Source organism: Salmo trutta, chromosome 10 (genome assembly GCF_901001165.1).
Source record: "Salmo trutta chromosome 10, fSalTru1.1, whole genome shotgun sequence".
Taxonomy (NCBI): domain Eukaryota; kingdom Metazoa; phylum Chordata; class Actinopteri; order Salmoniformes; family Salmonidae; genus Salmo; species Salmo trutta.
Window position 1 is genome coordinate 23615589 of NC_042966.1, and position 24610 is coordinate 23640198.

The window sequence follows — 24610 nt, forward strand, 5'->3', positions numbered from 1 at the left end:
AAGCAAACACAGGCAAGCAGGCACATGCGTACCAACGTATGTACGCATGAAAACACACACACACACACACACACACAGGCAAGCAAGCACATGCGTACCAACGTATGTACGCATGAAAACACACACACACACACACACACACACACACACACACACACACACACACACACACACACACACACACAATAAACAAACAGATAGAGATAGACAAGTTATATCAGGGATAAGTCCTGTTCTGCTCTCTCTCAGTAATCCTGTGACACAGCCACTCGTCTGGGGCTGAATAGACCAAAATACCCTAAATATACAGGATTATTTAGTAAGGGAGCAGGAAAAAGGCCAAATGAATCCATAAACCTTGCATGGCCTAGTTGTTTGTTGGCTATTGTGCTGGGGGAGCTTGCAGGTTGTAATATCCATTACTTTGCCATTCAGAATTCGAACAGTATCAGTTCTTGTTCTACTCAGAATTAAATATTCAAACTGCAGTAAAAAACTGATGATGAAGGCTGTATGCATAAAAGAAAACCTATCCTTCCTGCCGTGGATGGAGCATGAGAGAGGTGGAAGTAGGTTGATAAGCTCACTCTCTCTCTTGCGGCAACATCTCTGACGACTGCAGTTATTTCTGCTAAGTAGGGAACTGGGTCAGCGTCAAACTTTTCCTTGGGACATATTATCTGAAGGGATGCATGTAGGATAGACAAAAATCACTGGCCCATGCCCACAGCTCTGTGCAGGGTCAGGAGAAGCAAACGACCACAGGCTCCTATTCATACTCTTGTCTACTGCTCATATATGGTGTTTTGTTTAAAATAGAAACATTTAGTTATTCATTTATTCATGATATTGCCATTAGTCATGTTTTCCCATTTTCCTACTTCAATAGTATTTGTTTTGATTTCTAGACTCTTGTTCAAGATGCCTAAGCAAGTCAGGCCATTGAGGTCAAGACATCCCACTGGGCACACACTGTTTCCACGTTATTTCAACATTGTTTCCACGTTATTTCAATGAAATTAGTGGGATGCTGAGATATGGTTGTGTTGTGCATGTGAATACATTTGTGTGTGTGTGTATGCATTTGTGTGTGTGTGTGCATGTGTATGCATTTGCCTGTGTCTCAGGCACAGGAAAACCATCCTAAAAACTTCAATAGGCCTCATTGTACAGTACACACAGTGCCTTCGGAAAGTATTCAGAGCCTTTGACTTTGGAAAGTATTCAGGCCCCTTGACTTTTTCCATATTTTGTTACGTTACAGCCTTATTCTAAAATGGATGAAATAAAAAGAAATCCTCAGCAATCTACACACAATACCCCATAACGACAAAGCGAAAACAGAAATCCTCAGCAATCTACACACAACAGCCCCATAACGACAAAGCGAAAAGAGAAATACCTTATTTACGTAAGTATTCAGACCCTTCGCTATGAGACTCGAAATTGAGCTCAGGTGCATTCTGTTTCCACTGATCATCCTTGAGATATTTCTACAATTTGATTGGAGTCCATCAGTAGTAAATGAAATTGGTTGGACGTGATTTGGAAAGGCACACACTGGTCTCAGGTTTTCATCATGGATCTCTCTATACTTTGCTCCGTTCATCTTTCCCTCAATCCTGACTACTCTCCCAGACATGTTTTGGTACCCTTTCCCAGATCTGTGCTTTTACACAATCTTCTCTCAGACTTCTATGGACAATTCATTCGACCTCATGGCTTGGTTTTTGCTCTGACATGCGCTGTCAACTGTGGGATCTTATATAGACCTCCAGAGCTCTCAGGACCTCAGACTGGGGCGAAGCATCAGTACAGGTGCATCAAAGCTGGGACCGAGAGACTGAAAAATAGCTCCCATCTCAAGGCCATCAGGCTGTTGAACAGCCATCACTAACAGAGAGGCTGCTGCGTACATACAGACTTGAAATCATTGGCCACTTTTATAAATGGATCACTAGTCACTTTAATAGTGTTTACATATCTTTCATTACTCATCTCACATATATATACTGTATTTTATACCATCTATTGCATCTTGCCTATGCCGCTCAGTCATTGCTCATCAATATATTTATATGATATATTCTTATTCCATTCCTTTACTTAGATTTGTGTGTATTAGGTAGTTGTTGTAGAATTGTTAAAATACTTGTTAGATATTACTGCACTGTCGGAACTAGAAGCACAAGCATTTCACTGCACTCGCAATAACATCTGCTAACCATGTGTATTTGATTTGAGGTTCCAAGACAGCTCAGGAGTGGCATCGGTACAAGTCTCTGAATGTCCTTGAGTGGCCCAGCCAAAGCCCGATCGAAGATCTCTGGAGAGACCTGAAAATAGTGGTGCAGCAACACTCCCCCATCCAACCTGACAGAGCTTGAGAGGATCTGCAAAGAAGAATGGGAGAAACTCCCCAAATACAGGTGTGCCAAGCTTGTAGCATACCCAAGAATACTCGATACTGAAATCGCTGCCAAAGGTGCTTCCACAAAGTACTGAGCAAAGGGTCTGAATACTTACGTAAATGTGTTATTTCAGGTTTTTTTTTATACAAATTTGCAAACATTTCTAAAAAACTGTTTTTCCTTTGTCATTATGGGGTATTGTGTGTAGATTGATGAGGGAAAAAAACGATTTAATTAATTTTAGAATAAGGCTGTAACGTAAAAAAAATGTGGGAAAAGTCATGGGGTTTGAATACTTTCCAAAGGGACTGTATATTGCATACTGAACAACAACTGAGCAAAAATATAATTCTCACAATGTAAATGTCAATTCTATTTCAAAACTTTCTAAGAATGTCAAAAACATACATTGCAAATTATGGAAATAAGATTCATTGTCAATATGATGCTTGTATTGCTCAGGAACAGACAAACAAGTTCTCACTCATGACAGCTGTCAAAGTCCTGGAGACAACGCCCACTAATCTGAAGAGCGCTTGCGATTTTTGTGATTGGTCATATATGGACCAATCCCTGAAGCTGTTCAGGCACAATTTCTATAGTTTGGGCCACTCACATGGCAGCACTGTTGTTGTTTGGCTTGTGTAACGTGCGCTGCACGTGTTTGACAATGCGCAGAGCAGAAGGAGGGAAAGAGAAAGAACAGAGAGAAAAAAAGGCAGTGTGTAGCTGTAGAAAGAATTTCGTAACCGAAACTTGCATGATAGATTTGATCATTATTAAGATGTTTCTAGGTATTTAGCTAAATCTGATGTAAGGTTTAATAAAATGATTTCTTTCTGTAGCCTAAATAGTTGCATTGCATATACAGCCAAACCAATTGTTTTTCATTCTTTCTTTGATTAACCTCATCAAACAAACAGCTAATAGCCTACAAAGTAATGCATGTTTGTGATGTGGTCTTATGTGGAAAGGTTTTCTCATTGACCCAAGACTCAGGACAACTATACTATAAGCCACTTACAATAAGCTAGTGTATGCACAAATAAACACACCACTGCTGCACGTGTTGGAATGCAGCAGGCTAAGTACTTAGCCTGCTGCTTGCCTGACAATGTGAGGTAAACTAATCCAATCATAGCATGTACTTGGAGCACTCCCCCTCATGAAAACAATAGGCTGCCATGTAGTCTATATTTATGACAACTGAATGATTCTGGGACATAGGCCCACACTCATGTCTAGACACCTGTTGTGGATCACACCAGTACTGTTGAATAACTTGTTAACCTTTCAAAATACAACTTCAGAAAAACACTTTGTGGAGTGTTATCTGTCTACCAGTGCTTGAATTGGTCAGGAGCTCACCGGAGATGAGTTCCAGCACCTCTTGTTTTCTACTGCTTGAGATCCTGTTCCTCTTACAGAGTATTAGCTCATTCTTAAATGGAAGAAGTTTGGAAACGCCAAGACTCTTCCTGGAGCTGGCTGCTCAGCCAAACGGAGAAATCGGGGGAGAAGGACATTGGACAGGGAGGTGAACAAGAACCCGAGGGTAACCTAACAAAACATGGAAAAAGTCAAGGGGTCTGAATACTTTCCGAAGACACTGTAATTACTGAAGTTGGTATCACTTATACCGAACAAAAATATAAACACAACATGTAAAGTGTTGGTCCCATGTTTTATGAGCTGAAGTAAATGATCCCGAAATGTTCCATAGGCACAAAAAACGTATTTCTCTCAAATTCTGTGCACAAATTTGTTTACATCCCTTTTAGTGCACATTTCTTCTTGGCCAAGATAATCCATCCACCTGACAAGCGTGGTATATCAAGAAGCTGTGCTGGGTACAATAAAAGGCCACTCTACAATGTGCAGTTTTGTCACACAACACAATGCCACAGATGTCTCAAGTTTTGCGGGAGCGTGTAATTGGCATGCTGACCGCAGGAACGCCCACCAGAGCTGTTGCCAGAGAATTGAATGTTAATTTCTCTACCATAAACCGCCTCCGTCGTTTTAGAGAATTTGTCAGTTCGTCTTACTGGCCTCACAACGGCAGATGAAGTGTAACCACGCCAGCCCAGGACCTCCACATTCAGCTTCTTCACCTGCGGGACCATCTGAGACCATCCACTCGGACAGCTGATGAAACTGAGGAGTATTTCTGTCAGTAATAAAGCCCTTTTGTGGGGAAAAGCTCATTCCGATTGGCTGTGCCTGGCTCCCCTATGGGTGGGCCTGGCTCCCAAGTGGGTGGGCCTATGCCCTCCCAGGCCCACCCATGGCTGAGCCCATGCCCAGTCATGTGAAATCCATAGATTATGGCCTAATGAATTTATTTCAATTGACTGATTTCCATATGAACTGTAACCCAGTATAATCATAAAATTACTGCACGTTGCGTTTATATTTTTGTTCAGTATAAAATTGGGGAAAGAGTTGTTTTGATCACACATCAGCACAAAGACCTTTGTTGGGACATTGTGTACTGAAGTTGTCATAGGACATGAAAGGACAAGAGGAGCATATAGTGGTCGTTTGGTAGTACTGCAGATGTTTTTGATTACCCTGTTTCATTCCGTCACTCTATTTACTGTTGAGGAAGTGAACTGCAGCGCTTACATACAGTGTAGGGTGAAGTTGCCTTAGACACTGATATTGGATCAGTGTTCCCTACTAATGATTAAGGTTGTGATTGGGGAAAGGGAAGCTGATCCTAGATTTGTACCTAGGGTAGACTTCCCCAGAACGCTTACAGTGACATTAATCACATCACAAACATCTTAAGGTTTTTACTGGAATTTATTTAGTTATAAAACTTTTTAAATTTTTTTTTACAAAACAAATAGAAAAAAAATGTAAATATGAAAACAATGACAAAGACTGTAATTTGGATAATAACAAGAAAAGGCAGCCGTAAAATGTGAATAAAAAACAGCAACCATCTACAGTTGGGAATGCGTTTTGAAGTGCCATATGGGGGGGGGGGGGATATTAAGCACATCTAACACAGGATCAAATCATGTCTGGGTAGGTGAGAAGAAAAAGGCATAGACCCTGGGCTGTTTCAATGACTGTCCAAAATAGCACCCTATTCCCTATTTAGTGCACTCTTTTTGACCAATGACCATATATGGAACACGGTGCCATTTGGGAAGCACACAATGTGAATGTATAGCCTGTACATCAAGCTGAATACAAAAGTGCACAGTAATCATCCAGGTCACGTTTCTCTAATCTCATTATGTGCTTTTGATAACTGAGATTGAGATTATACCTGGATTACAGATCTATGTAGTAATGAATGATAATAATAATATTGTTGTTCATATGTAAAATCTACACTCAGAGAATGTTGATGTACTGGGTCCTGTTTTCTATACTGAGTGACAGTCTGTTTGTGTTATCATGCCAACTCTCTGTCACTCATTGTGATGCCAAACATTTTGCACCACAATAACAGTAATTAAGATGGCAAGAGCACAGATTTGGGACCAGGCTAGCTGTTTTCTCCATCCTCTAAATACTGTCCAGGACTTATTTGTAATTTAACTTCAAAGCAACAAGGTTGGATTGACCCAAAAACAGCTGCCTGACTGTCTATAAATTAGATTGCATTAGTAAACATTTCTTAAAAATCAATTCATTCATTAGCTTAATGTAACATTGAGGCTTCATCAGCACATTATCATGATAATAAACATTTAGTGTCATCAAAGCAGTATGATGTAGTCTACTAGTCTATTGTTGCGCAACAATTAGTACCGTCTGCTTTACAACATAGGCCCTTACCCCTCAGGTTCTACAACTGACACATTTGACACATTGGTTGTGATACAACTGATATTTTTGTGATACAACATAGTTTGTCTGCACAAAAAATGTGCACACAACTATTGTGCCAAATCATTTGTACAACCCGAGTGTGTACAGGGCCATAGTAGCAGTTAGTGGTGGCCACTGGACGGTCACTCACAGGAGCACTTGAGCAGCGGAAAAGAGGGAAACAAGAGGAGCAAGGAAAAACAATCACAGTGTGTCTGAAATGGCAACCTATTCCCCATATAGTGCACTACTTTTGACCAGGGCCATTTGGGTGCCATTCTGGACTCACTCACAGACAGAACAGTCATCTTTGGAGACTGTGATGGTGAGTTATTCAATCCTCTTGTCTCGGGGCATCATCCATCCTATTAGTGTCTCTCTCTGTAATCAGCACGAGGAAAAGATAGGTCTCTGGGTTCAACATCCAGCCAGTGTGGAGGCCACAGCTCAGAGGTCACGGCCCAGAGGGCATTGGGAGGCTCAAGGCTGCAGGGTTAGACTGGGCTGTGGGCCAATCAGGAGCATGAAGGTGGAGACTGGAGAGTCCAGTTTTGTACAGTCCAGTCTAGTCTAGTCTAATCCAGTTAAGTCCAGTCCACATTCTCAGGGTCAGCTGGTCAGGGTAGTGCTGGTTTTGGGGGGTCCTGTGTAAGAAAACCCTGGGTCGTGTCCATTAGGCAACAAACATTGCTAAATGTTTTCCATTCCATGCCCTAATGAACATGACCCTAGAGTGGCAGGCTAGTAGGCTCTCAGTGCCTGCGGGTGCGCTGGCCTCCGGTGCCCGTGGTGGTGACGTAGAGTAGGGGCTGGGGCTGGCGCAGCTGGGACGCACGCTTCAGGTTGCTCAGATGGACTGGGGAGGACTCTGTGATGGGGCCTGTAAAAAGCATTAGAGCCCTGTTTACGAACAGTACGGTATGTCGATATATTTAATTAGCTACACAGTAAGGAGATAAGCCAATATCCAAGGACAATTCATCCAATTTGGGCTTGAACCCCGCCATGGCTGTTTGCAGCAATATTTTGTATTTTTTAATCTAGAGGTGTAGGAAAAGGGAGGCTGACCTGTTTGGTGGTTGTTGTGAGGCAGCCGGACCTTGGTGAGAGGAGGGACCCCCCTGTGCTGTGGGCGTTGCAGGGGGGCCTGGGGCTGGCCGTTGATGTGGAGGTGGGGGTCTGAAGTGCTGTCCAGTGGGCGGACACGTTGGGCTGCCATGGTCTTAGACTGAGACAGCTGAGCAGGGGGAGGGATTGAGTAGTGTGTTAGGGCTGATATCATGTAGGCTATGTACTGTAACGTTGTCTGCGCTGGAGCCACTTTATATGTCTATGTAATTCAATCAATCAATCAATCAATCATAACTGCTGATGACTCTACTAACAAACATTACTGAATAATCAAATCCTTCTCAGGGAGCTAGATAATGAACACGCTACTTACTGCTTGACCTGTGACCTCGAATGAGCGGGAGCGTCTCTTCCGGCGGCGAGCCTCGAAGTCCTGCTCACGCAGGGTGGGGTTTGGGTTCTTGGGGGCGGGCTGGCGGATGCGTGGGCGTGTCCAGGTGCCCTGGGAGCCAGGCCCCTCCCCTGTGCTGCTGGATAGGTTCTCATCTGAGGTGGCGTGGCGGAGCTCGGGGCTGGGCTGCCGGCCACGAAGCAGGGCCAGGCCCCTAGGGGGCGCCTCGCTCAGAGACAGGCTGCTCTTGTGCTTCTTGGGGTCCAGGGGGGAGGGAGGAGGGGGCAGCCTCAGGGCGTCCACTTCCAGGGCTTTGGAGCGGCGGCAAGCAGCCTTCACTGCGATGTTGTGGATCCCTTTGAGGATCTGCTGCCTCTCTGTTGAATCAAGGGAGATATTTGATTAGTGGGAAATCGAGACAGAGGTTCTACTATGAACGCATCTAGTACATCAGCATCCTGACCTAAGATAAGATATTAAAATATAAACGTTATACTCCCCAATCGTCCCTAGATTATATAACGGCTATATTCTGTATTCCATCAGTTTGTGGTCTGTGCCCACAACTACAGATGTAGGATCTTAATTAGATCACCCTGTTGCAGGAGTACTTTCCTGCAAAGCAGGAAATGTGAAACTTGTAGTGTATTTAAGGTTTAAAAAGGCTTCTGAAGTTTGTAATTTCCACTTTGAAATTTCAGACTTGATTTTCCCTTACAACAAATGTACCAATCTCTACAAAAATGTCCATTAATTATAATCCACATAATAATTCACATGATCTGTTGCTGCAGGATTATTTTCCCGCTGTAGCAAAGTGACTCAAATTAAGATCCTACATCTGTAGCCAAAGTACTCTCTCCCTGCCCACATGACTGACTGAGCCCATACACTGAGGGGGGTCGCTTACCCTTGCGTGTGAGGGGGACATCCTGGCCCGTCTCGCTGCTCTCGGGGGAGGAGTCCAGGTGACTGCTGACACTGTGACTGAGGTGGCAGTAGCTCAGAGTGGTCTCTGGAGCCAATGGCTGCAGCTGGAGAGGACAGAGGAGAGGGGACATGTGGCATTATACTCACACTCTCATAGGGGAGTATGCACATATGAAACTTGGTAGAAATGTTGCCCTGATATGGCTGTAGCCTCCATTACTATGGTGTCTCCACACTTCAGGTGTAATGGCAACAGCTGCATCGGCCCTAGTATATATCACAGTGTGAATGGTACGGTGTTTTCACCTCTCTGTTCCCCTGGCCGTTGATGTGGATGGGAGGAGGCGTCATCACAGCAGAATGTTTCATCTGTCTGGCATGGGGAATGCTCTTAAACACCCGGTTGTTGTCTCTGTGAGAGGGAGCGGGAAGGAGGTAGGGGGGGAAGGAGAAATATAGATAGAGAGCAAAAGAAAGAACGACAGAGAGAGAAAAATAGTCAGTTAGACAAATGTCCTTCTATAGAAGGATAAGATAGAGATACAGACTAAAGTGTTTCTTCCTCCTAAACCAACCACCACCCTCTCTCTCTCTCCCACCCTCCCAATCCCTCTGTCCTCTTACCCTTCAGCCTCAGGTAGGATAGGTGGCAGGGTGTGTCTACGGGCCTTGGCCCTGCCATGCCTGGTCTCTGAGCCCATGGTGCGAACGCTCTCCTGGTCTGAGTCCACGTCCTGCAGCAGGCCACGACCTCGGCTCGGTAGGCTGATCTTGGGCAGGGAGGCCTCCTGGAGACAGCAAATGTTAGAGGAGGAAGGATACGTTTATATATTAGAATTGTGTGTGATCTCGATTTCAATCTTAATCACGTTCTCTATCTGAGTCCAGTGATCTTGTCCAGGGCTGTTAATGTGTGTGTGTGCATGTCTATGGTGTGTGTGTATCTGTTGCCTACCTTGAGTGTGCATCCAGTGACCTTGTCCAGGGCCATGGCTCTGTCCAGGTTCCTCTCGTCCAGCTCTCTCATGTACATCCCATACAGCTCCTGAAGGTGGGGGGGCACCAGAAGGCTGTGGTCTGCAACAACACAACACAGGTTAGAATACTAGTCACACTACAACACAACACCAACCATGTTAGAGTAGTCATACTACAACACTCAACATACAACTACGGAAGAGTATTAGGGCCAAGTAAAGAGAAAAAATAAATAAACAGTGACAGGTGGTGGTAGTTGGATTATTATTTTTTGCACAATAGTATTTTATTACATTTTAGTCATTTAGCAGACACTCTTATCCAGAGCGACTTGCAGTAGTGAATGCATACATTTCATACATTTTTTTCTCCGTACTGGTCCCCTGTGGGAATCGAACCCACAACCCTGGTGTTGCAAACACCATGCTCTACCAACTGAGCCACACGGGACCATATTTTGAGAATAAACATGAAATGTAATTATGAGAATAAAGCCAACATTTTTTAAATAAAGTCACACTTATATTTCAAGATTAACGTGGGGATTTGGTTAAGTGCATGTCTCCCTGGCTCCCTGTTGATGTGCGCTCCACTGTTGAAATGTCTGAGTTAGATGACATGGGGAAACTATACTTTAGAATTGGCTTTAGTAAGAAGAAAATTCTTGCACTTTTAATACATACAATGTGGTATATTATTCTAAGTGTTAGGACCTGGATAAGGTTGTGCCACAGATTCTTTTCAGAAGGATGAACCGTGGTTACAGACATAGGTAGAGAGGGGCGGGTTGTGTGTGTATGCAGGTGTGTGTGTGTGTGTGTGTGTTTGGGCGGTAAAAAGAAGCGGCAAAACAAACAAATGGCCATCAATCTAATAACTCGCACACACACACAATTTCAGACTAAAGGCATACACTCTTATAACGGCAATGGTGAGCACTAACAAAAATAAAAGTTATTTCCACTGTCACTGAATGCGAAGAGAACTGGGGTTTGGGGGCGGCCCTTGAGCCCGACAGGGACGCGCAATCCTAGTCCATGCAATCCGTGACCTACATTCACAAGATAATAAACTGGATGGCATAGGCCTATGAGGCTACTTCATTGGAAGTGTAGCATACATAAAACACCATCGATTACGCACAAATGTGTTACTCTCTAAAATATACTATGCACGATGTTGGCATACGCAGGGGTGTGAGGATAACATTGTAGCGTTGCGTGAATCAGGGACTGATGTACGCAACTCCATGTCTCTTTGCAGTCTGACCACGTACCATGGCCATTAGAATGGTATTGATTTGGGGATACCGTGTGTGTGTGTGTGTGTGTGTGTGACGCCTGTTTGAACGAGTGTTTTAGATGCTCCTGCCACACACACCTGTCTCTACCTATGTATGTAATCACACAGACAGATAAAATACCTCATCAGAGCCTGTGTGGTTCATCCTTCTGACAAGAATCCATGGCACAACCTCTTCCAGGTCCTAATAGGCCTACTTATAATAATATGGTTATTATGTCCTTTTTACCAAAGCCAATTCTAAAGTATAGTTTCACCAGGTCATCCAACTGCTGGCATTCCATGTTGATGTGGACAGCAACAGGGAGCCAGGGAAACACGCAGTTAATCAAATCCCCATCTTTAATCTTGACATATAACTTTGACTTTATTCTCAAAATTTAATTGCAAGTTTATTGTCGAAATGTTGACACTTTATTGTTTAAATAGTGCCACTTTATTCACAAAATTTTATTTAGACTTGATTCTCAAAATATTTTTTGAAGTACAATCCCCCGTCGCCGTTTATTTATTTTTTCTCTTTACTTAGTACTAATACTCTTCCCTACACAACACTTACATACACAACATTTAATTGTTACACATTCAATCAATCTCACTGTGTTTGCAAGATCACTAAAATGTAGACCCTGGATAGTGACTTCTAGATCTCCTCTTAAAAAATACTGAAGTCTGAAGTCTATAGCTATTGTAGTAAAACAAATGAAGTAGTGTTTGTTTACGGTGTTGTTTGGACACACCGTCAATGAACTGTCTCTGCTGCTGGATGATCTCGTCACAGAGGTGGCGGTGCTGCTCGAAGCGCTGCACCACAAAGTTCTTCTGTCGGATCACATTGTCTTTGAGCAGGGCGTGGGACTGCATCTTAGCGTTCTCGATCTCCAGCTCGTGGACCTTACAGAGGAGGCCCAGCACCTCCCTCTGCTCCTCGCAGCTCACCCTGCGAGGAAGCAGCTCCTCCAGGCGCCTGGCCCGCTCACGCAGCTCCACAAAGTGGCTCTCTAGCGACGCCTACAGGACATGAGGACAAACAGCAGGCAGGGCTCAATGGAATCCTCACCATAGTATGTTCTCATCATGGTACACGTGGGTCTACTGTACAAGGGGAGGCTGGTGGGAGTAGATGAAATGGAATAAACCATTGTAAACCATGTGCTTAATACCGTTCTATTCATTACAATCCAGCCATGACAATGAGTCCGTCCTCCAATATCTCCTATCACCGGCCACCTCTGTACTGTACAATAGAGAGCAATAGTAATGGCTGCTTTTTCTAAGCACTAACGGAGGCTAACTCCGCCATGGATCGTTGGTTAAAGCCTATGGGGAAATTTCTGTTTTTTTTGTTGATAAACACCAAAAATAAAATATGTGATAAACACAGGTTTAGGAGATCTTATATGTTTTGTTCAGCTATTTTGAAGCATTTATGTAATCAAAACAAGCACATAAAGGCTTCATAATTCATAAAGGTCACGTTAACTGACTGATATTACAGTGCCTGTGGGTGGTAGGTAGTGTTGCCAACTAATTTTCAGGGTAAGTTGCTAGAGGCAGGTTGATTTGTTGCTAAAAGTTGCTAAATGACGTTGTGATGTCATTGCGTGATAAGTAAAACTGCGTTATTACGTAGAATACACAATAACGTTACTCAAATTGACTGGCCATCTCGGCAAAAAATATGATTTGAAATTTGTTCAGGTACAGACTCCCACTCTTTTCTGTACTTCTGGCTGTACAATTTTGATTGAGACTTGTAGATTGATGTTGTAAGTTCTGTTCAAGATCAAACATTCGTGACCAACTATATTCATTGGGTTTGGCTTGTCGAAGCCGTACTACTGCTGCAGTCAGCCAACAATGATTAGTAATTTGCTGAAATTGCTGCAGGCCTGATGCTGCCTGTACACAAGCTGAGCGCCTGCTGCTGACGTCACTCACAATGGACTTTTGCAGCCAGGCACGCGTGTTGTGACTGAGTGTGTGACAGAGAAAATAGTTTTTGTGTCATTTAGAGGGAAAATGCGTGCATTTTAGCATTTGAGTCACTTTTCAAAAGTTGCTAAAAGTTCCAGATACATTTTTGAAAGTAGCTAAATTTGTTGCTAGGTGCTGTTTGAAAAAAAAAGTTGCCAGGGTAGTCTGAAAATCTAGCAACAAAATTGCTAAATTGGCATCCCTGGTGGTAGGTAGCATAGCGGTTAAGAGCATTGGGCTAGTAACCGAAAGGTCAATAGTTTGATTCCCTGAGCCGGCAAGGTGGAAAAATCCGCCATTCTGCCCAAGTTAACCCCCAACAACTTCTCCCGGGCGCCAATGATTTCAATTAAGGCAGTCTCTCTGATTCAGAGGGATTGGGTTAAATGCGGTAGACACATTTCGGTTGAATGCATTCAGAGCTATGCAGCTGACTAGGTATCCCCTTTCCCTATAGAAAGTCTACACCCTCTTCAACCTTTCTCACATTTTGTTGCGTTACAAAGTGGGATTGAAATATATTGAACTGAAAAGATAATTCAACAAATCTTTTACAAATGAATAAACATTTTAAAAACAAAAATACTGTCATTGCATAAGTACTCACCCCTTTGTTTAGGGGGTGAGTTCAGAAGTAAAATATGAGTTCAGAAGTAAAATATGAGTTCAGAAGTAAAATATGAGTTCAGAAGTAAAATATGAGTTCAGAAGTAAAATATGAGTTCAGAAGTAAAATATGAGTTCAGAAGTAAAATATTGCCTAACAAATCACATAAGATATATGGACTCACTCTGTGTGAAATAGTAGGGATTGACATGACTTTTTAATTACACCTTCCTCTGTCCCCCATATATACAACATCTATAAGGTCCCTCAGTCAAGTATTGAATTTCAAGAACAGATTCAACTACAAAGACCGGGGAGCTTTTCGAAAGCCTCATAAAGAAGGGCAGTGACTGGTAGATGAGTAACAATAACAAATCAGACATGGAATATTCTGTATCTTTAAGCATGGTCAAGTTAATAATTATGCTCTGGATGATGTATTAAACTACCCAGACACATCAAAGATGCAGACGTCCTTCTGAACGGAGCTGCAGGACAGGAAGGAAACTGCTTAGGGATGTCACCATGAGGCCATTGGTGATTTTAAAACAGCTACAGAGTTCAATAGTTGAGATGGGAGAAAACTGGGGATGGATCAACAACATTGTAGTGACTCCAAAATAATGACCTAAATGACAGTGAAAAGAAGAATAAAAATATACCAAAGGAATACACTATTTGGTCTAAATGCAATGCCTTATGTTTGGGGCAAATCCAACAGAACACATCACTGAGTAACTGCCTCCTTATTTTCAAGCATGGTATGTTGGTGGCTGCGTCATGGTATGGGTATGCTTGACATCAGCAAAGCCTGGGGAGTTTTTCAGGATGAAAAGAAATGGGATGGAGCAAAGCACAGGCAAAATCCTATAGGAAAACCTGCTTCAGTCTGCTTTACACCAGACACTGGGAGGGGAATTCACCTTTCAGCAGGACAATAACCTATAACTCAAAGCCAAATCTACACTGGAGTTGTTTACCAAGAAGACAGTGAATGTTCCTGAGTTTTGACTTAAATCTGATTGAGAATCTGTGGAGAGACTTGAAAATTCCTGTCTAGCCATGATTTCCAACACCTTGATAGAGCTTGAAGAATTTAGAAAAAAATTATATTGCACAATACAGGAGTGCAAAGCTCTTATGAAACTTACCAAAGAAGACTCACAGCTGTAATATTAGTGTTATAATATTATTTTTCATTAATCTTAGAGAAATACATTTTTCTTCTGCTTTGACATTAGAGTATTTTGTGTAGATCTTTGACAAAAAAATACAAAGAAATCCAAGGGGGGTGTAGAATTTCTTTAGGAACTGTATCTAATAGAACTGACTTGCCTAGTTAAATAAAGGTAAAAAAAACATATATATATATAGAACAAAATGCATGCGATCTCCTAAGCCTGTGTTAACCTCAGACCTTATTTTCAGGTTTTATACATTTGACACATTTCAGGTTTTATACATCGACCAATGAGCCATGCATGGCTAACTCATTTCCTTTTTTAGGACTACGAGCTCTGTTGTCTAGTTTACAAGGTAGACTCAGCAATATGACATAGATGCAGAAAGTAAACAGCATAGTGGCTACATTTTTGTAACAACTAAGAGCGTTGAAGCTCTACTTCTCTGCTGTTTTGGTCCAGGGGCTACACCATGCTCTAACAGCAATAAGCGAACACATGCACATGTGCAGATACGGCGTGTGACTGTGTAAGAGTGAAGTCTTGCATCTCGCTCATCTCAATATCTGCGGTGCTGCTCATGGCAACATCATTTCACTGAGTCTACATTAAAACAGTTTCTATCTCCAGGCCATCAGACTTTTTAATAGTCACCACTAGCCAGACTCCGCCCAGTATCCTGTCCTGAACTTTAGTCACTTATTAGCCTGCTACCACCCGGTACTCAATCCTGCACCTTAGAGACTGCTGCCCTATGTACATAGTCATTGAACACTGGTTACTATAATAATGTTTACATACTGTTTTACCCACTTTATATGTATATACTGTATTGTAGTCATGGATCATCATATATAACTACCGCTGAACACACCTTTCCTATTCATATAATGTTTATGCACACCACGGTATATCTATTTATATTCTGGACTCTAACTTTGCTCTATATTTCTATATTCCTTTATTTTTAGGATTTGTGTGTAATGTTTTGTATTGTTAGGTATTACTGCATTGTTGGAGCTAGAAACATAAGCATTTCGCTGCACCTGCGATAGCATCTGCAAAATATGTGTACGCTACCAGATTTGATTTGAAGCTGGGTAGCCTAAGCTCGGGATTCCCAAACTCGGTCCTGTGGCCCCCTTGGGTTCACTTTTAGTTTTTTTGTCCTAGCACTTCACAGCTGATTAAAATAACCAACTCATCATCAAACTGTGATTATTTGAACCAGCTGTGTAATGCTAGGGCAAAACCCCAAAATCTGCACCTACAGGGAACCCCTGGACCAAGTTTGGGAAACTCTGGCCTAAGCTGTGTGTGTGATTCTGTAGTTCCCTCTAGAGGTGAGAGCGGGGGACTACAGTAACCTACCTTCTGTTTGCGTATCTTCTTTTGTTCAGCCATGAGAGTGACCAGATTCTCTCTGGCCATGGCTACTTCCTGGGTCTCAGTGCTGTCTGGGGGAGACTCAGGGCAGTCAGAATCCTTCTCACTCTCCTCCTTACTGAAGCTCTCCTTCCTCCTCTCCGCTCGCCACTTCCTGCGACGACGACTCCGCTCCTGCTCCCAACTACAGGAGGGCACAAACAACAGGGGTTGAGACACACTTATGTTAACTATCACAGTCATTTAACTGCTACAGGTAAAGGCTAGAGGTATAGAGGCAGTGGTATGAGATTATTGTAGGTCACAAATGGTACCCTATTCCCTATATAGAGCCCTATGGGCGCTGGTCATAAGTAGGGCACTATATAGGGAATAGATAGCCATTTGGGACGCATACTAAGACACATACTCTGCGATAGTGAGCAGGTGTTTGGAGGTGTCCATCTGGATCTCCATGTTGCTGTTGTCCAGTTCCATCAGGTTCCTCCTGATCTCCATCTGGCTCCTGAAGGCCTCTAGGAGCTGTTCCCTCAGCTGGTCCATCTCTGCCCGGCTCGCCTGCGTGCTTTGGGCCTGTACCTCCGCTACGTTGGTGACAGGGGAGGAGAGAAGTGTTATTGTCTGTTGGAGGCACACACACACACACACACACACACACACACACACACACACACACACACACACACACACACACACACACACACACACACACACACACGTTTTGTTCTTCTATCCTCGTGGGGACCTAAAATTAATTTCCATAGTGGGGACCTAAAAATGATTTCCATAGTGGGGACCTAAAATGTATTTCCATAGTGGGGACCTAAAATTAATTTCCATAGTGGGGACCTAACATTTATTTCCATAGTGGGGACCTAAAATTAATTTCCATAGTGGGGACCTAACATTTATTTCCATAGTGGGGACCTAAAATTAATTTCCATAGTGGGGACCTAACATTTATTTCCATAGTGGGGACCTAAAATTAATTTCCATAGTGGGGACCTAACATTTATTTCCATAGTGGGGACCTACAATTAATTTCCATAGTGGGGACCTAACATTTATTTCCATAGTGGGGACCTAAAATTAATTTCCATAGTGGGGACTTAAAATTAATTTCCATAGTGGGGACCTAACATTTATTTCCATAGTGGGGACCTAAAATGAATTTCCATAGTGGGGACCTAAAATTAATCTCCATAGTGGGGACCTAAAATGTATTTCCACATTGGGGACCTAAAATGAATCTCCATAGTGGGGACCTAAAATGAATCTCCATAGTGAGGACCTAAAATGAATCTCCTTAGTGGGGAGCTAAAATTAATCTCCATTCAAAATCCTATTTTCCCTATACCTAACCTTAACCCAAACCCTAACTCCTAACCCCTTACACTAGCTCTAACCCTAAACCTAACCCCTAAAATAGCCTTTGTCCTCATGGGGATGTGGGAAATGTCCCAATGAGGGAGAGTTTTCCTTGTCTTATTATCCATGTGGGGACTTTTGGGGATTTTAGGTCTCCACAAAGATAGAAGAACCAACCAACACACACACACACACACACACACTCACACACACACACACACACACACACACACACACACACACACACACACACACACACACACACACACACACACTGTGAGGAGGCGAGGGAACAATTAGAGAGGTCAAGGTAAGGTCATTACCCTGGACATGGCGGATGTCAGCTCGGTCAAGGTTGAGCTGACGTCCAGCCTGATCAGCGATCTTCTTTTTGAGCCGCTGGATCTCGCTGCGCAGATCAGAGATGATGTTGGTGTACTGAGCGATGTGGTAGGACACATTCAGCAGGTTCCTCTTTACCTGGAGAGAAAACTGTGTTATAACAGTGTAATAACTGTGTTATAACTGTGTAATAACATGTTGGTGTACTGATGATTTAGTAGCACACATTCAGCAAGGAGGAACCCATTGATTAACTATGAAGCCTAATATTGACTGGTTTGGTGCTTTGTTATAACTGTGTTATACAGCAGACCTAAAAGCATCTTTAACTTGCTCTTTGGGGGGGGGGGGGGGGTCTACGCTGGTTTACTATAAATCACTTTGTGATAACTGTGTTTAATTAAAAAGGGCTTTTAAAATTACATTTGATTGGTTGATTGATTGATTTGAAAATTGAAAGATGGGAGAAAGACTTCAGTTGTCCCACACCTCAGTGATGGAGGGAAGGTAGAAAATGTTTGACGTGCATTGTGTTGTGTATTAAGTCACCCGTGTGCGGATACTTTTGGCACGGTCGGCGTAGCTAAGTGTGTTGCGAGACTCCTCGAAGGCCAGGGAGGCGGGGCTAATGTGGGCTATCATCACCGTGCGACTGTTGCCGCCCAACGAATCCTGTAAATCAAACACATAAGAACAGGAAGTGAATGAATGCAAGTGGAATGCAGAATAATCTGAAAGATGAAAAAATACAGCAAAAAGTTGCATTGTACTGTACTGTTTTGTATTGTATTGTTTCATATGGTATCGTATTGTGGTGTAGTGTATTGTATTCATAAAGCACGTGGCAAATCAGGTCAGTTTGTCTTAAACAGGTTGCCGTACTGTACCTTAAGCAGGCGCGTCAGCTTGCTGTCCCTGTAGTTAATGTATTTGTTGCCGTGTTTCTCACTCAGGGCGTTGATGCAGTTACCCAGAGCCAGGAGGGAGCGGTTGATGTGGGCCCCTTCTTTTAACCTCTGACCTCTGTTTTGTGTCTGGGAGAGAGAGAGGGAAGCAGGTTTAATCTCTGACCTCTGTTCTGTGTCTGGGAGAGAGAGAGGGAGCAGGTTTAACCTCTGACCTCTGTTCTGGATCTGGGAGAGAGAGAGAGGGTGCACGTTTAATATCTGGCCTCATGTTCCAGAGGATACATTTTGCTGATCAAATTGACTGATCTACAAATAATAAAAAGAGTGGTTATTTCGGGTGCAAGGTGATTTGTAAGTAAATCAGTCAGTCTGTTTGCACTGCAGTCATTGACTGCAATGTAGTCGATCTTGAACATTGTCTCTGAGTTCCAGGCCAAGACAGATACTGTCACAGTTAACCAGCAGAGGGCGCTCTAACCTTATTTTTCTCTCCTCTGCCTGCTGTGACATTGGAAGTCTCCAGTATAATTTTTTAAAACGTTTTATAACCGCTTATGAGTTACTATGGACACTGTCAGTGTCATAACACAGTATAAGTGTATTATAATGCATTATAAAGGACGTTATTATACACACTACCGTTCAAAAGTTTGGGGTCACTTAGAAATGTCCTTGTTTTTGAAAGAAAAGAAAAAAAAAATGTCCATTAAAAATAACATCAAATTGATCACAAATACAGTGTAGACATTGTTAATGTTGTAAATGACTATTGTAGCTGGAAACGGCAGATTTTTTATGGAATATCTACATAGGCGTACAGAGGCCCATTATCAGCAACCATCACTCCTGTGTTTCAATGGCACGTTGTGTTAGCTAATCCAAGTTTATCATTTTAAAAGGCTAACTGATCATTAGAAAACCCTTTTGCAATTATGTTAGCACAGCTGAAAACTGGCCTTCTTTAGACTAGTTGAGTATCTGGAGCATGGGCATTTGTGGGTTCGATTACAGGCTCAAAATGGCCAGAAACAAAGAACTTGAGAAACAGAAGCCTCACAAGTCCTCAACCTGCAGCTTCATTAAATAGTACCTGCAAAACACCAGTCTCAACATCAACATTGAAGAGGCGACTCCGGGATGCTGGCCTTCTAGGCAGAGTTGCAAAGAAAAATACATATCTCAGACTGGCCAATAAAAAGAAAAGATTAAGATGGGCAAATGAACACAGACACTGGACAGAGGAACTCTGCCTAGAAGGCCAGCATCCTGGAGTCGCCTCTTCACTGTTGACGTTGAGACTGGTGTCAACTGGTACTATTTAATGAAGCTGCCAGTTGAGGACTTGTGAGGTGTCTGTTTCTCAAACTAGACACTCTAATGTACTTGTCATCTTGCTCAGTTGTGCACCAGGGCCTCCCACTCCTCTTTCTATTCTGGTTAGAGACAGTTTGCGCTGTTCTGTGAAGGGAGTAGTACACAGCGTTGTACGAGATCTTCAGTTTCTTTGCAATTTCTCGCATGGAATAGCCTTCATTTCACAGAACAAGTATAGACTGACAAGTTTCAGAAGAAAGTTATTTGTTTCTGGCCATTTTGAACCTGTAATCGAACCCACAAATGCTGATGCTCCAGATACTCAACTAGTCTAAAGAAGGACAGTTTTATTGCTTCTTTAATCAGAACAGCAATTTTCAGCTGTGCTAACATAATTGCAAAAGGGTTTTCTAATGATCAATTAGCCTTTTATAATGATAAACTTGGATTAGCTAACACAACGTGCCATTGGAACACAGGAGTGATGGTTGCTGATAAAAATAGCTTTTCTTTCAAAAACAAGGACGTTTCTAAGTGACCCCAAACTTTTGAACGGTAGTGTATGTGCTTTATAGAAAGTGTTACCAGTCTTTCTATTTATAGGCAACTGCCAAAATAAAGAACACTTGAGTAAATGAGGGATACAAAGTATATTGAAAGCAGGTGTTTCCAGACAGCTGTTGTTCCTGAGTTAATTAAGCAATTAACATCCCATCATGCTTAAGGTCATGTATACAAATGCCGTTGCCCATTATTTTGGCTACCATGGCTAGAAGATGAGATCTCAATGACTTTGAAAGAGGTGTCTCAAAAGAGCAAATGGGGTTTAAAGTGTGTGTGTGTGTGTCACCTGATCACAACCCAATGAAACACTTATAGGAGATTCTTGAGTGGTGCCTGTGTCCGTGTATAGGTGATGAGGAAAGGAGTCAATCGCAGGACACCGAACTGAGTAAAAAATAAGTAATTTACTCAAATAAAAATTCAGTATACAAAATCAACGCAGGGAAAACAAGAACTACAAACACAACGAACAATACCATCAGTAAAACAATAACGCACAAAACATCATGATGACCAGAGGGTTTAAATAGGGAAGTAATCATAACCAAATGGGAACCAGGTGTGAACAATCAAGACATAACCAATGGACAAAGAAACATGGATCGGTGGCAGCTAGAAAGCCGGTGACGATGACCGCCGAACGAACAAGGAGAGGCACCAACTTCGGTGGAAGTCGTGACAGCCTGAGACCGTGTTTTTCACCACCATCAATAAAACACCAAATTATGGAATTTCTTGTTGGTAGAATGGTGTCGCATCCCTCCAATAGAGTTCCAGACACTTGTATAATCTATGCCAAATCACATTGAATCTAATCTGGTGGCTCGTGGTGGCCTAATGCCCTATTAAAACACTTTATGTTGGTGTTTCCTTTATTTTTGTCATTATCAGTACATTTTTACTCTCTAACTCAAGAGAAAACATCCCTTCAAAAGAGGTAGTGGAACCCCCTCCCCTCTATTCTCCTACAGTATATCTAAAAAGACTGGTGGCCTTTAGGCTATGGTATACATCCATAGAAGAGCCTAGCTGGTTAACCTTTCTAAAGGTTTCCATGGTAAGTAAGTGTTCTCTCCGTTCAGGTATGATTGCATGTTTTTCTCATGGGTATAGTACACTACTGGTCAAAGGTAATGCACACAATACAGGGAATAGGGTGCCATTTGGGACACATAGTGTATAGGAGACCTGGCTGGTTTAATATGGATGCTAATCAAACAACATTCATCATGAATGACATGTCAATGTCTGTGTTGGTTAAGCGCTTTGCCTTAATCAGAATGTCTACAGGAAGCTGCAGCAACTAATTGGAGAAGCAAACGGCTAATATGAAGCCTTCAGTGTTCATGGGAAAAATTAAAAGCATAACAAATGTGAAAAGGCCGGCTATCGTTTGAAAACTTTAGTACATGCCCTATGTTCCTCCAGGAACGAAGAGGATTATGAAAGTAAGAAAATGTGAAAAAGGTTTATAGTTATTAATACATTTGTGTCATATACTGTCAAACGTTCCCAACTAGTTCACAGAAGATATTCTGCATCCCAAATGGCATCCTATTTCCTATATAGTGCACTACTGTTTGACCAGGGCCCATAGGTCAAAAGTAGGGCACTATAGGGAATAGGGTTAGGGTGCCATTTGGGATGCAGACATTCTGTTGGCAGTATTGGTGTGACTCCAATTGCAATCTGTTCAACAAAAGTAACAAGCACCATAAAACTGTGCTATAAAAGTCATGGTAAAGTCACAGCACCATATCAACTATATCAGCCATTTTGTAATCATTTATAACCCTGACATAAGGAAGACATTGATAGACGGTAAGAATTACATAAGCGGTGCCAACTATAGGGACATTAACCCCTTCTTTCCCTCATTGGTGGGCAAATCATGGTCTAGAATGTAAATGTATGGTGCTTTACACTGTGAAGAGCCTTTATTAAAGTGTCCTATAAACTTCAGGGCTGCATACAAATGGCCCCCTATTCCCTACATAGTGCACTACTTTTTGATCATGGCCCTGTGGGTGTTAGAGCAAATATAGGGATCAGAGAGACATTTGGGACGCAGACTTGAGGTTTATAGGTTCTCCAGTTCGCTCTAGGAGAGATTAATAGCGGGAAGGGGGTTGATAAAGTGACAAAAACAGTGTTCCTATGTACTGTCGTAAAACATGGCTGTCAAACGACCCAGAGGAGACAAACAGAAAGAGAGGACCAACTCAACCCACCCCCTCCCTCCCACAAGTAACAGACCATAACAAGAGGTGAAAAAAGGACACAGAAACAGGCATGTTTGCAGACAAACGCACGCACGCACACACACACACACACACACACGCACACACACGCACACACACGCACACACACGCACACACACGCACACACACGCACACATACTTTTGTACCTGTGAGGCTCGTTCGGAGCCAGCAAGGTCGATCATGAAGAGGCGTGCGAAGCGGACCTCCTGTAGAAGGTCTCGACAGCGGCTCGTCTGCCTGACAGCCACCTGCAACACGGCATGGGACCGGGACGATGTCTGGTTGGCTGCCGTGGGCTCTTGGGTACGCTGCTTATTACCCTTCATCAGCAGCTCCATGATCTGGCAGGAACACAGTCATTAAACTTTATGTAGCTCTATGTAGATCTAATGTCATTTTTATGACGTGCTCGTAGATGTGTTATGTACACTGAAAAAAAATGCTGGGTTAAAAACAACTCAGCGCTGGGTAAATAATGGACAGAACACACGTTGGGTTAAAAACAACTCAGCGCTGGGTAAATAATGGACAGAACACACGTTGGGTTAAAAACAACTCAGCGCTGGGTAAATAATGGACAGAACACACGTTGGGTTAAAAACAACTCAGCGCTGGGTAAATAATGGACAGAACACACGTTGGGTTAAAAACAACTCAGCGCTGGGTAAATAATGGACAGAACACACGTTGGGTTAAAAACAACTCAGCGCTGGGTAAATAATGGACAGAACACACGTTGGGTTAAAAACAACTCAGCGCTGGGTAAATAATGGACAGAACACACGTTGGGTTAAAAACAACTCAGCGCTGGGTAAATAATGGACAGAACACACGTTGGGTTAAAAACAACTCAGCGCTGGGTAAATAATGGACAGAACACACGTTGGGTTAAAAACAACTCAGCGCTGGGTAAATAATGGACAGAACACACGTTGGGTTAAAAACAACTCAGCGCTGGGTAAATAATGGACAGAACACACGTTGGGTTAAAAACAACTCAGCGCTGGGTAAATAATGGACAGAACACACGTTGGGTTAAAAACAACTCAGCGCTGGGTAAATAATGGACAGAACACACGTTGGGTTATAATATAATGGACAGAACACACGTTGGGTTATAATATAATGGACAGAACACACGTTGGGTTATAATATAATGGACAGAACACACGTTGGGTTATAATATAATGGACAGAACACACGTTGGGTTATAATATAATGGACAGAACACACGTTGGGTTATAATATAATGGACAGAACACACGTTGGGTTATAATATAATGGACAGAACACACGTTGGGTTATAATATAATGGACAGAACACACGTTGGGTTATAATATAATGGACAGAACACACGTTGGGTTAAAAACAACTCAGCGCTGGGTAAATAATGGACAGAACACACGTTGGGTTATAATATAATGGACAGAACACACGTTGGGTTAAAAACAACTCAGCGCTGGGTAAATAATGGACAGAACACACATTGGGTTATAATATAATGGACAGAACACACGTTGGGTTATAATATAATGGACAGAACACACGTTGGGTTATAATATAATGGACAGAACACACGTTGGGTTATAATATAATGGACAGAACACACGTTGGGTTATAATATAATGGACAGAACACACGTTGGGTTATAATATAATGGACAGAACACACGTTGGGTTAAAAACAACTCAGCGCTGGGTAAATAATGGACAGAACACACGTTGGGTTATAATATAATGGACAGAACACACGTTGGGTTAAAAACAACTCAGCGCTGGGTAAATAA

The 24610-nt window shown here is 42.5% G+C and overlaps 1 protein-coding gene across 2 annotated transcripts in view; it reads right to left on the minus strand.

Annotated features, from left to right (window-relative positions):
* Positions 1–5203: 5203 nt before the first annotated feature.
* kif19 (kinesin family member 19) overlaps positions 5204–24610 on the minus strand; it is an 80672-nt gene continuing 61265 nt past the window's right edge. Inside the window, exons 6-19 of one of the 2 annotated variants that reach the window (XM_029765039.1) lie at positions 22970–23164; positions 18663–18809; positions 18325–18447; positions 17757–17913; positions 16475–16649; positions 16051–16249; positions 11655–11925; positions 9590–9711; positions 9259–9422; positions 8941–9046; positions 8615–8738; positions 7687–8081; positions 7311–7479; positions 5204–7122 (exon numbers count right to left, since the gene is read on the minus strand). In XM_029765039.1, coding sequence (XP_029620899.1) covers positions 6995–7122; positions 7311–7479; positions 7687–8081; positions 8615–8738; positions 8941–9046; positions 9259–9422; positions 9590–9711; positions 11655–11925; positions 16051–16249; positions 16475–16649; positions 17757–17913; positions 18325–18447; positions 18663–18809; positions 22970–23164 — 2475 coding nt within the window. In that variant the 3' untranslated portion in view covers positions 5204–6994. Of the gene's footprint in view, positions 7123–7310; positions 7480–7686; positions 8082–8614; positions 8739–8940; positions 9047–9258; positions 9423–9589; positions 9712–11636; positions 11926–16050; positions 16250–16474; positions 16650–17756; positions 17914–18324; positions 18448–18662; positions 18810–22969; positions 23165–24610 lie in introns of both variants that reach the window. The other variant, XM_029765038.1, reaches the window with a different exon arrangement.